The sequence below is a fragment of the Linepithema humile genome, chromosome 7 (genome assembly GCF_040581485.1).
Source record: "Linepithema humile isolate Giens D197 chromosome 7, Lhum_UNIL_v1.0, whole genome shotgun sequence".
Classification (NCBI taxonomy): Eukaryota; Metazoa; Arthropoda; class Insecta; order Hymenoptera; family Formicidae; genus Linepithema; species Linepithema humile.
The window spans coordinates 13,667,905-13,681,157 of record NC_090134.1 but is presented as its reverse complement, the minus strand read 5'-3'; the positions used below and the strand labels follow the sequence as shown (position 1 = coordinate 13,681,157).

The following is a 13,253-nucleotide window of genomic DNA, read 5'->3' as shown; positions in this document are numbered from 1 at the left end:
TATTTAATTTTCATTTATTTCATATTTACTGGTCATTTAGCAACGAACACTTAAAAATCATTTTTTTCATGTTTTGTTTTTATTTATTTCATATTTAATTAACATTTATTTTATATTTATTAGTCATTTACAACGAACAATTAACAATTATTCTTTTTACGTTTATTTCATATTTAATTTTCATTTATTTTGATTGTTTTTTTGCAACATGCAAAATTTATCATTTATAACAAAATTTTTAAATAAATAATATGTATAAAAATAAAAAAAAATTATATTTTATAATAATATTATAATAATATTAAAACGATTTTGAAATAAATTTAAATTAAATATAAAAAATAAATATAAGACAAACGTGAAACAATAATTGTTAAATATTCGTTGTAAATGACTAATAAATATGAAATAAATGTAAATTTAATATAAAAAAATATTAAACAAATATTCCAAAAATGATTTTTAAATGTTCGTTGCAAAATGACTAGTAAATATGAAATAAATGTAAAGTAAATATAAAATAATTATTTTCAAAATGTTTATTTAATATATAGATTACAAATAAAATATAAATATAAAATAAATATTATTTTAATATTTAATAAACACGTTTTGCATTAAATGTGTAATTAATCAAAAATAAATATTTAAAAAAGATTTTAAATATCTGCTGCATAATGTTGAAATAATTAATAATAATTAATAATAACACAATATCATACTTTTTCCAAGGTTGTAAATCTCGAAAAAGTATTTCACATTGTATGTCTGCTCTTCTCTATTCGATAGATGAACCAATCGCGCACACGAACCGATTGGCTCTCACTTGTGCATTCGTGCCGGCTCTTATATCTTGTATCATTAGGTGCGTTCAGCAAACTCAACAGTTGTAGATTTTCCGTTGAATCTCGACGTTAATTTATTGGTTCTAAAATGATATGAGCCAGTCACATTTGATTGTTACTAAGCGGTTTGTTCTGCTGAACGCAGCCATTGATTATGACGTTATGGTTTCTGCATATAGAACGCGACAATGCTTGCAACGCGGCAAGACGCAACGCGGTAACCAATCAATTTTTTGCTCTTATGGAAAAGTTGTAAGTTGATTGGCTACCACGTCGTCTTTTGCTGCGCAGCAAATGTTTTCGCGTCCTGTGTGCAGAAGCCATCTTCTATCTTCTATTATCTTCTATCGTGCAATCGTGCTCAGTGCTCAGTCGTGCTTGAATTCGATCAGCCAAGTGTGTATTTTATACGAGTACATAAATATATCAAGAAGCATTATTACTTTTGAATCAATAAGTTATCGCAGGTATGTATGTAATAATAATATAATCTTATCAAATAAATTAAAAACACATTAAAAAAACAAAACCGGATGAAAATATAACCTCTCTGGTGCGGTACATATATGGCACGTGGTCTTTCTTTGTGAGGAAATCTATTTTTGCATCATTTTTATACTTCTAGCATCGTTTCTATATTTTTGTTTACATTTTTCTACTATTTTTTAAAATAAATTACTGCTATTATAAATGAAAAATGCAGAAAGTTTAAGAATTAAAATGTTTTAAGATCCTATACACACAAAGAACCAAAGCATTAAAGTATGAAAAAATAAGAATTATTTGCAAATCTAATAATATATATATATTTTATATTTGTTCTGCACGCTTGTCTTACATTTGTTTCTCTTATTTGTGAAATTATTAAACTGTGCGATTTTGTGAAAGATATATATAGGTAGTGAATGTCTGAAGAACCAATTATGCAAATCCCTTTATGTATACAAAATACACTCAGCGCAGAAACCGACTCCCACCTCACCCCCCCCATTCACACCTAACGAGGCGACAATATTTCGACAATATATTAGCTCTTCGAACTTTTGCATATTATCCTGAATGATCTTTAACTGCATTAGTGAGAAATGTACTGTCAGTTATTGCGTGTAAAAAAAGTTAACAAATGTATTATATATGATCTCAGATTTATTGATCGGCAATGTTTTTTTTTTTTTTTTTTTATTGACGGATCTTACTCGATAATTATTGATTCTTGAGTATTATGCGTTTGACATATTTTTTGACATATTTATACACATTTTTCTTGTAAAATGAAAGACACTAAATGAAATGTTCAGCATTGCGCGTTTTTCAGGCTTGGATCTTTTATGCTAAAAGATTATATTGTAACGATGCAGCCCGCTGCATCGTTACGGCTACGGACCGTTCATCGTCCGTAGCCCACCAAGGGCGCATCGCGCGCCGATAAATTTCCTATCAAAAACAGCGGCGGTCAACCGCCGAAAATCCCCCACACCCGACCGTTCCGAAATTCCGTATTGTGGGGGACTCGCCGCCGAAACCGCCGATGCTTGCCGATTCGAAATCATTCGGCCGCCAGCCGGGTATAAAAGAGGCCCGGCTGAACGTCTTCTCACCAGACTCCGTTCGCTGATCGACAGCGAACATCCCTCTACGAGTGTCCTCGTAGTCCTCAACCGAGCATACTCGGTTTTTCTTTATACCTGTTCCAGCACACGAGTATCCTCGTGTACCGCCGAGCGTCCTCGGTATGCTTGATTCCCGCGTACGAATCTATTCGTATACCCGCTGAGCGTACTTAGCTCCTCTAGGCCACCGAACTTCGTATTGCGGGCATTCCCGCGTACCTAGCCAGGTCGCCGTTCTAAACTCCGCCTTCGTACGAGCATCCTCGTACTCCCGTCGAGCTTACTCGACGTCATGGTCCTAATTCCGCGTTGCAGCGCACCAGGGATTCATCCGCAGAATCCAGCGAGCAAACCGCGTCGACCAATCCGCGCCGTCAAGCGACCCGTCACGATCTACGATCGAACGGACTCGCGATACCGTCACGAACGCACTCACCGACGAGCGTTGCGTTGTACCAACCGTTGCGACCCGATCGCCCGCGCTTGCGCTCTCTCTGATCGCACCAAGACGCCTCACGTCAAACTCTAATGATCAATTCACCGCTGCTTAAACAATTGTCTCACTGTTGCCGGTACCCCAGACTTATTTTACGCCGCTTTAATAAGTATCTCGCCGTCCGTTTAAATAACTGTTACACCGTTACCGATACTCCAGATTTATTACACCGCCGCTCGAATAATTATTTCATTTTTGCCGATACCTCGCATTTATTTTCACGTTGCTTTCGCTTCTATTTTGCGCCGCTTTAAAATAATTATTCCACCGTTGCTCAAATAATTATTTTACCAGTAACGATACTCCGCATTTATCTTCACGCTACTCTGTATTCATTTCACGCCGCTTTAAAGAACTATTTCGCTATCACTTGTTAATTACTTCACCGATATTTGGCTAATTTGTATGCTATTCCAAATTCATCTTGCACACGCTTCGCATGTATGCACGAGCATTGTAGCAGATCATTCGAGGCAAATCGTATCAACATCTTTCTCAATAAACGCTGTTTTATTATTTTGTTATAAACGAGCATTTGGTTTATTTGACATACCCCCAACCGACCGAACCTGGATTCCGGCGAGCTAATCCGCGTCCGCCGAAGCTCACACGGTTTCAATATATACATTTATTATATTTATAAAAGATATAATATATATATAAAATAATAATTTTCTTTCAAAAAGAATTATAACTATTAAAAAAATCTTAGAATCTTATTATTAGAGCCCGGATTTTCCGCCGGTCGACGTACCATTTCGAGTCGACCGTAGCGAGTTCCTCACAGCTCGCTTCACTTCGACCCGCTCGACGAGCGCGACATAGTGGGGAGAACTAGCTACGGTTGCTCGATTTGAGAACTTAAATCCGGGCTCTACTTATTATACATATTAAAACTTGTATAAAATATATTCTACAATTTGTTTTATATAATCGGTTATTTTATAAAATGGTCAATTAATCTATCTTGTTAATATATTATAATTATTGAATTTTGTTTGTAAAAATGTGAAAAACATGATCATTTTTATTAATATGCATAAATTTGACTTTAAAATTTATATAAAGTTTATATTTTAGACGCAGTTAAGTATGCCAAAAGATGTACCATTCCATAAGTTGTCCAATAAGGCCAAAAGGAAAAAAATTATTGCTGAAGAGAATAAAATCAATTCGACTAATTCCTCAACTGACAATGATGAATCGCATATTCAGCAACTGCATACTTTTACTGATACTCATATCGAGCCATCAGATCATTTTAACAGCAAATCTTCATGCAATTCTATATGCAGCCAATCCAAACTTTTCAAAATTTCTGATCATCACTCCGAACTTTCTGATAACTTTGATTCTCCATCATCTCTACATTCATCATCTAATTCTTCAAGTTTCTCTCAATCTGATAATAATACTCTTAACCCGCAATGGAAGGTTCTCAAATTTCTTTGTGGTTGGGCTTTAAAATACAACATAACACCTGAAGCAGTTTCTAGCTTGTTAGCAAGTTTGAAAGAAAACCATGAGTGTTTTGTTGACAATGATGAGTCGAATACTAGATTTCCTATCGATGCTCGAACTTTGCTTAAAACGAATGTGAAATTATTTAAGAAAATTGTTGAACCAGGATCTTATATACATATAGGATTAAAAAATCAATTACTGAAAATTGCTCCTAAATATTTTAAAAATGTTTCCACTTTTAAATTACTGATAAACATTGATGGTTTACCTCTATTTAAAAGTTCGAATGGTCAAGTATACCCCATTTTATGCACTGTCGTGTCCATACCTAAGTTGCGTAAATCAGTTATTCCTATTGGTATATATTATGGCGATGCGAAACCTCTTGATTTAAATATGTATTTGCAAGATTTTATTAATGAAATCAATGAACTTATACAGCATGGTCTTAATGTTCGTAATCACACAGTATTTTTAGATGGTACCTATTTCGTTTGTGACGCACCAGCGAAAAGTTATATCATGGGAATCGTGTTGCACACAGGTTACAATTCCTGTACTAGATACGCTGTCCGCGGTGTTACCTCTAATAATCGACGTATCTTTATTGATTTGGAGCGTTCTTCTCGCACTTGCCAAGATTTTTTAGAACGGAGAGACTATGATTTTCGTCGTCGTAGTACTCCACTAATTAATATTACCGATTTAGATTTCGTGCATCATTTTATTCTCGACTATTTACATTTGCAATGTCTTGGCGTAATGCGAACAATGCTAATGAATATGTAGTTCCAAGGATCTATACCTCACAAACTTTCCGCTACACAAATCCGAATACTGTCAGATCATCTTGTTGAACTAAAACGCTACATTCCCGCAGACTTTGCAAGAAAGTGCAGAGAGCTGTACATCATTATGCGATGGAAAGCGACAGAATACAGATTATTCCTGTTGTATGTAGGTCCTGTTGTCTTAGAAACTATTTTAAGCGATCAAAAATACACACACTTCATAGAATTTCATTGCGCGATGAGAATTTTATTAAATCCAAATTTATGCAAAGAACAACAATTTCGACAATTTGCTAGAGATATTTTAAAACATTTTGTTCAATCGACTGAAATATTATATGATAAAAGTTTTATTACGCATAATTTTCACAATAACATACACATAGTTGACGATGCAGACTATTTTGTAGACAAATTAATAGATTTCAGTTTAGATACAATATCTGCATTTCCGTTCGAAAATTATATGCAAAATATAAAACGAAAAGTTAGAGGACGAAATAAACCACTTGAACAAATTGGTCGAAGAATTGGTGAAATCATGAAGTTTCAGTTAGATTATCCAATGCAAATCTCCGAAAATAATGATGAATTCCCAAAACTTTTTTCTCCACATAATACCGGTCCAGTATTATCAGGTTGCAAACGTCAGTATCGTGGTTGTGCTCTTTCTTTATTCAAAATAAAAAATTATGTTCCGGATAATATCTGTGGCACTGTCGACGGTGTAATTATTCAAGTGGAAAATATAGCTTTTTCTGATCATTTACAAGTTCCAGTTGTCATCGGTAGGGAATTTATTAACAAATGTGACTTTTATAAGGTACCTATCGAAAGTTCTCGAGTTGGTATATTTAAAGTTACACAGTTATCTAATCTGAAGATATGGCCATTGTCGCAGATTACAATTAAATACGTACAGTTGCCATACAAATCTGCTAAAATCGTATTATCGATTTTACACCGTGACACTTCAATTGCAAAGGATTACGTACTAGGTTTCTTTGTTTTCTGTCTCAATTTTTTCATTTTCTATTTCTTTTTCCGTTCTATTTTCTATTTGTTCTTTGTCTCAATTTTTTCATTTTTTATTTCTTTTCTATTATCATTTATTTTTTGTCTACGGACTCGATTCAATTTTATGGGAATATGTCTTCATAAAAGTAAACATATCAGGTAAAGTAATTTAGTTATATACAAAGTGAGTGCATGAAAAATTGTAATATAAATGTTCCAATATGCGAAGATGCAGGCAAATAATAAAATATAAAAGAAAATACAGTGAATCTTTGAAATACTGTTTTATGTATCTAGATCATTTTCGACTATTCAAACTTGAAGAAAAAAATATGTTTTTTTAAAGTAGAATAACTCAGCGAAAAGTAGTCGCATCGAGATACGTAAAAAATATTTTTAATCAAATTGGCTGTTAATTTATGTATTTTATGAAAGTCAATATGCCACGAATTATAAATGACATCAATAATTTATTGTTAAAAATTACATATTATTAATACAAACTTTTAATAAATAATAAAATATCAAAAATATTAATGTGTGATTTACAGAAATTAATAGAAAGAAACTTTGAGGCACAATGAATGAACCGACGCAAACAGAAAATAATTCTTCAAAACTTGACAATGATATGAAAAGTAATCAAGAAGCATCCAAAAAAAGCTATGATGGAAAAAAAAGTTGGGCCATTGTGGAATTTGAGTCAGACACAGAAGATGACCTCGAAGGATTTATAGACCTTGTTCCAACACTGTGGATTTCAAGTACGAATGCGCTATGTTGGTATCCCATGCACCAGCATAAAGCAACAATTGAGAAGTTAGCGAAGAAGTGCGTAGCAGTAAATACAAAATGGAAATGTTTTTCGATGAAAATGATTCAAGAAGGCATTGGTATGTACATGCAGATTCATTACAACTCTTATGATAATAATTTATATCAATTTCAAATTTCATTATTTTAAATTTATGCTGTTGCAGAAGACTACAATAAGGGTATGAAAATGCTCGTTAAAGTTTCAAAAAATCCAAATTTGAATATACATTCAGATTTAGATGAAAAAGGAAAGGGCAAAAGAATGAAAAAGCCAAATAAACGATTCGATGATTTCGCTAATATTGCTGATGTTACTACAGATGCTGATTGTACATTAGAGAAAAAACAAAAAAACACTAACATACTGCTTACGTATCCAAAACTGATCCCAAGCATACCAGAATTAGATTTTAATCAAAATAAGGAGAATCAACGCCCAAAACGATCAAATTCCGTTCTTCCAAAACACGATAAATTGAAAATGATTAATTTAAAGGAAACAGATGTCGTTAAGCAGCTCTCTCTATCGAAGGAAACAGATTTTCTCTCCCATGTATCTAATAATGATAAAGTACGGCAACTTCAGTGCATAGAAAATCGTCCTGATTCTCTAAACAGACCTATGGAAATTATTACTCATCTTTCTCATACTGCTGATCATCGCAATCGAAATGCACCTTATTCAAGCCACCAGGGATGTAAGATGCCTTCAAAAATGATGCATAAATGTGCCTATGGGAGTGACGGAAAGATTACACTAGAATCGCTCGCAGATGCAGTATGCTTTCTCAACAGTAAGTTTATATTTTAGATATTTTATTTATCTACTTTTGCAACCAAATTTGTCTGCATCCAAGTTAGCTTCTTTTGTTATTTTTTATACCTTGAAATTTTGTCTAATTTTTTATTATTATTGATACTACCTATTCTTCGGAAAAACATTTTGAATAAATGTTTTTTTTTTATTTCATCACGTTATTGTGACATTGATATTCTATTCAAAATCGGATAAATTTACCATCGATGTCTCCAATTTTATTTTAAATTTCAGAGAATGTGAAATCATATTTTAAGAAATACCTAAAAACAAAATTTTAATTTTTTTTATTAAAATTTCAAATTTTGACGTAAAAACACAATATTTAAAGAAAAGTAAGAAGTTTTTACAATTTGCTTTAAATATTTACAGTGCTCATAAAATTTTAGTTTTTGGTAAATTTACAAAAAAAATATTGTCCAGAATGACATTATGATAACCATCATTATATATATGTATAAAGTAATTTTTTTAATGACTGCTATCACAATAAGAAAGTGTTGATTTTTTCTAGAGTTTTTGAGCAACTTTTTTTGTTTGAAAATTTACGAAATATTAAAAAAATGCTTATAACTTTAGTTTTATATATCATCATTATATTCTATAAAAATATAGTATATGTATAATTACTGACATAATGTGTCTGTAAGATATATAAAAAATTTAATTTTTTTCAAAATTTTAGCTTTTGGGCAGATTGTAAAAAAGTCGCTTTTTCAAAATTATTAGTTAAATAAAAATTTTGCCAATTTTTTTTTAACTGTAGTGCAAATAAAAAATAGAATCTTTTTTATTTTTTCAAAACTTAGCTTTACCTAGTAAATAAACTAAAACAATATTAAAATTTAAAAAACGCTTAACAATCTTTCAGATTTTTTTCATCAAAATTTCGAAATTTTGTCAATCCTCAAAATATAAAAAAGAAGTCAGAGATCTCGATGGCCAATGTCCATTTTGGTGTAGAATATCTTATTTATATATTATATAAATGAATATATTTTTTTTACAATATTTTAGGCGAATCTTGATGTGTGTAGTTCATTCCATTTCCTTCACATAATTCCTTCACATTCCTTTAAATATTTTCTTACGAATTTAAGATTATAAGAGCCGTTTTATTTTTCCCATCAGATGAATTATTGTCATGTAAGATAACGTTGAAAAAAATGGACCGAACTATTGATAGTTTTATGGAGTTAGAATCAACGAAACCTTTGTCGGAAAAGTCTAATACAACAAATACTATAAGTTTGTTAAGTGATTTTCCACTCTCGACAATGGACGAACTTAAGGCAATTGAAAAAAAGATAAAACATGATGCTACTTTCCGTTCCCAATTGGTAAGATTTTCTTTATTAGTATGTTCTATACTTATCTCTTTATATTTATTATATTATTATTTAGATTATATTATTTAGATAGATCCATTCTATCAAGTTTTATTGGAATAAAAGCATTCAAAAATGCATATAAAAATTCATCTAAAGTTCATTTAATTTATATTATAAATTGATATAAATCAAAGTAAATAAATCAATTACAAACAAAGTAAATGATTGTTACAGAATAAAAATTTACTTCAATTTTAACTAAGATAAAGGGCTGATAAAGATAAATAAAAAAAAAAACTTAAAATTAATATAGATAAAATACTCATAAATTATGAAATTTTGCTTAAGCCGTTTTTATATTTTATGACAATATGTTTTTAATATTTACATGTGCGCGTGGTGGTTTATAACATTTTTCTGGGCCAATTGTACAAAAATCTACGCTTTTAAACAAGACATTTTTTCCAAACGTTTTATTTCAATTTTTTCTCCATTTTTACCAAAACAATTTTCTATACATTAAAAAAAAACAATTTTATCTTTTAAACAATATAAAGTATAATAATAATAAAACCTTGTTAATTTTTAAAGAACTTTTGGAGAATTTAGTTTCGATAGTGAATAAACAAAAAAAATAAAGTAAAAATTTTAAAAATACAAGTTTTTATTTTTTTGTGAAATTTTGGAATTTTGATGATAAAATTGCGAAGAAAATGTTAGGCATAATATACTTTCAGCCTTTAAAATATAAAAAAGTCAAAGACCTCTATGGTAAATATGTTGTCCGTTTTAGCGTGAAAAATCCCATACATTTTTATACAATTTCACGTAATTTCAATCAATTTCCATTTAGATTGAGGCTCTGCATATAACAGCTGAGGGTGACAGCATTCAAAAAAGAGTCAACTCCATGTTACGAATAGTATTTAATGATAATGCGGCTAGCTTATTTAATTGGAAGGGTCAGCGAGGAGTCAAACAAAAATTGCAAGGACGACGAATTAGCAAACTAACGATAGGTAAATTAACATTATTTTAAAATAACATGCATTTTTAATATACATAACGTTTTTATGGAATATTGATTTATTTATAGAAACAATGATCAAAACATTTCCGAAAATGACGGAAAGTATATTCGGTAGAAAAGCCGGACCATGGTTGGCTCAAGCCAGCTTTCGCTTAGAGAAGAAAAATAAGTGAGTACTAAAATTGTTTTTATTGTATACGTAATCGATTATTCCCATTTATTATATATTATATATGTATTTGTCTTTTTTATCGTTATAGACGTAATAATACTAGTAATGAGAAGGAGAATGAGAAAGAACCTGATATAAGCAGTGGTGAGGAAACCAGTGTTGCCAGTAGTGATGCTTCAAAAACCGATAATTAACGAATTATTGTTTTTTCTTCAGATTTTACTTATTTAAAAAAAATTTGGTTTGCTTAAAATGTGATTATCTGAAAAGATTACGTTTTTACATAAATTAAAAATTGTTCTAAAGATTACTAATAATGTTAATTTTCTTATAATTATAGTAGTTTAAAAAAATTTCGTTTGTTTAAAGTATATAGTTTGAAAAATGTATGTGCAGTTAACATATTAAAAGCATAAGATATAAATAAAACATTTGACATATTATTATGTATTATTACTCTTTTTTTACTATTTAAATATTTCAACCTACTTATTCATTTAATATTTTTTTATTTATAATTATTATACTAGTATTTTGTACACAATATTTCTCGTCGGGACTTGATGAACTGCAGATATCGCTGTTTTATAAGAAGATTTTATAAAAATATAATTATTGTTAGACAAATAACGACAAATTAAAAAAAGTTTTTAACATTAAATTAAACATTTTTTAACACATAAAATACGTCAATTTTACATTTAAAAAATATTTTTTAACATATATAAAAGTTTATTTAATGTTCAAAACACATTATTTTAATATATATACAAAACATTTATTTTATATTTGCAACACGTTATTAAAATATACAAAAAACATTTTTTTAACATATACAAAAGTTTATATAATGTTTAAAACACGTTATTTTAATATATACAAAACGTTTATTTCATGTTTAAAATGCATTATTTTAATATTTTAAAAACATTTTTTTTAATATATATAAAAATTTATTTAATGTTTAAAACATATGTTATTTTAATATATACAAAACGTTTATTTCATGTTTAAAATGCGTTATTTCAATATTTAAAAAACATTTTTTAACATATAAAATTCGTTTATTAAATGTTAAAATAAATATTTTTTAAATGAAAAAAAAGGATCTATCTCATTAATTTTAACATTTTTTAAACATTTTTTTTATCATTGTAAAAAATGTTTTTAAAATGTTTAAAAAATATGTTTTTGCTATATGGGGACGTGAACATAGTAAGTTCTGTTTCCTTTAGGGTGCTTGATTATCGTGAGTCCCCTTGCCTCTCACTGACACTGTAATTTAAATGAATTACCCACGGAGTAATTGTTCAAAATTACCTCCGTTGGCTTCGAGACATAACTGCAATCTGTTTTGAAAACTATCCACAGTTCTAAGCAGGGTAGCTCTAGGAATGGCTGCACAAGCTCTACGAATACGGTCCATAAAATCATCTCTTGTGGTTGGTCGTTCAGCAAAAATAACATTTTTCAAGTATCCCCATAAAAAGAAATCAGGCAACGTCAGATCTGGTGAGCAAGGAGGCCATTCAACTGGACCCCTTTGTCCAATCCATCTGTCATTGTAACTGGCATTTAAAAAGGCACGTACAATGAGTGCATAATGCGGTGCAGCACCATCTTGTTGAAGCCACATTCTTGCTCTTGTTGCTAAGTCAACATCTTCTAATAAGCCTGGTAAGTGATCTCTTAGCAACGATAAGTAACTGTGTCTATCAACGTTTTCTTCAAAAAAATAAGGTCCAATCAAATAACCATTTACAATGCCGCACCACACCATAATACTCCATCGATTTTGATGATCTATTGGCCTATACCAGTGGGGATTAACATCTGACCAATAATGGCAGATGTGTCTATTAAGTTGTCCGTCACTATAAAATATAGCCTCATCTGAGAAAAGCACATACATAAAAAAATTAGGATCATCGTGTAACATTTGTAAAGCCCACTGGCAAAAAGCAATACGCATCAGATGATAATTAAGCTGTAAAGCCTGCGTAAGAGTGATGTGGAAAGGGTGATAATTTAGAGCTCTTAAAATTCTAACAACAGTTCTTTGTGGTATACCTATTTCCCTTTCAATCTGGCGAGTACTAACATGAGGATTAAGGTGAACTATTGCTAAAATAGTTACAGCTCGCGCATCATTTTCGTCATATTCATGATGTTGACGTTGACGAACAAAATGTCCATTGCGAGCTCTTTGGACTAAACTACGTATTGTCATATCAGTTGGATGTCGCCTTTCAGAAAAACGTTGAGCATAAAGCCTTGATGCTGCATTGTAATTGCTATGACACTCCCCTAAAACTAATATAATATCAACAATCTCATTAGGACTATAATCAGCCATTCTGGAAAGGTCACTTGTGAATGTAATTACCTACATACCCTATATGTATGTTTGTAATTTTTAAATTTAAGCAACTTTAAATAGTAAATTTTTCAATTATGCAGAAGTGAGTAAGAAAGAAAAGGAATAAAACTCTATTATAACTAATTATAAATCTTACATCAAACGTAATTGTTTAGTTTTTTTCAATCGTTGATTATTAGCATTAGGTATCGGATACCTTACGTCCGCTGCTCCCGTAGTAGAAATGGACTTCCATTTATCCTTGATTATGCACTCATTGTACGTGCCTTTTTAAATGCCAATTACAATGACAGATGGATTGGACGAAGGGGTCCAGTTGAATGGCCTCCTTGCTCACTAGATCTGACGTCGCCTGATTTCTTTTTATGGGGATACTTGAAAAATGTTGTTTTTGCTGAACAACCAACCACAAAAGATGATTTTATGGACCGTATTCGTAGAGCTTGTGCAGCCATTCCTAGAGCTACCCTGCTTAGAACTGTGG

General features: G+C 30.7%; 2 protein-coding genes across 5 annotated transcripts; one reads left to right on the top strand and one right to left on the bottom strand.

Moving 5' to 3' along the window:
- The first annotated feature begins 6,161 nt into the window (after positions 1-6,161).
- On the top strand, positions 6,162-10,749 carry LOC137000967 (uncharacterized). Of its 4 annotated transcripts, XM_067358587.1 has the most exons (4): positions 6,162-9,196; positions 10,041-10,206; positions 10,284-10,386; positions 10,478-10,749. In XM_067358587.1, exons 1-4 carry the CDS (start codon positions 9,023-9,025, stop codon positions 10,581-10,583), a joined length of 549 nt encoding a protein of 182 aa, XP_067214688.1. In that variant the 5' UTR covers positions 6,162-9,022; the 3' UTR covers positions 10,584-10,749. The 4 variants fall into 4 exon arrangements, 2 of the variants coding, with proteins under 2 accessions (XP_067214688.1, XP_067214687.1); XR_010891105.1 differs by lacking the exon at positions 10,478-10,749 and having other exon boundaries at positions 6,167-7,116; positions 7,204-9,196; positions 10,041-10,386; XR_010891104.1 differs by lacking the exon at positions 10,478-10,749 and having other exon boundaries at positions 6,167-7,116; positions 7,204-10,206.
- A 10-nt stretch (positions 10,750-10,759) lies between these two features.
- On the bottom strand, positions 10,760-12,745 carry LOC137001212 (uncharacterized). Its single transcript, XM_067359595.1, has one exon. It carries the CDS (start codon positions 12,743-12,745, stop codon positions 11,681-11,683), a length of 1,065 nt encoding a protein of 354 aa, XP_067215696.1. The 3' UTR covers positions 10,760-11,680.
- Positions 12,746-13,253: the final 508 nt, after the last annotated feature.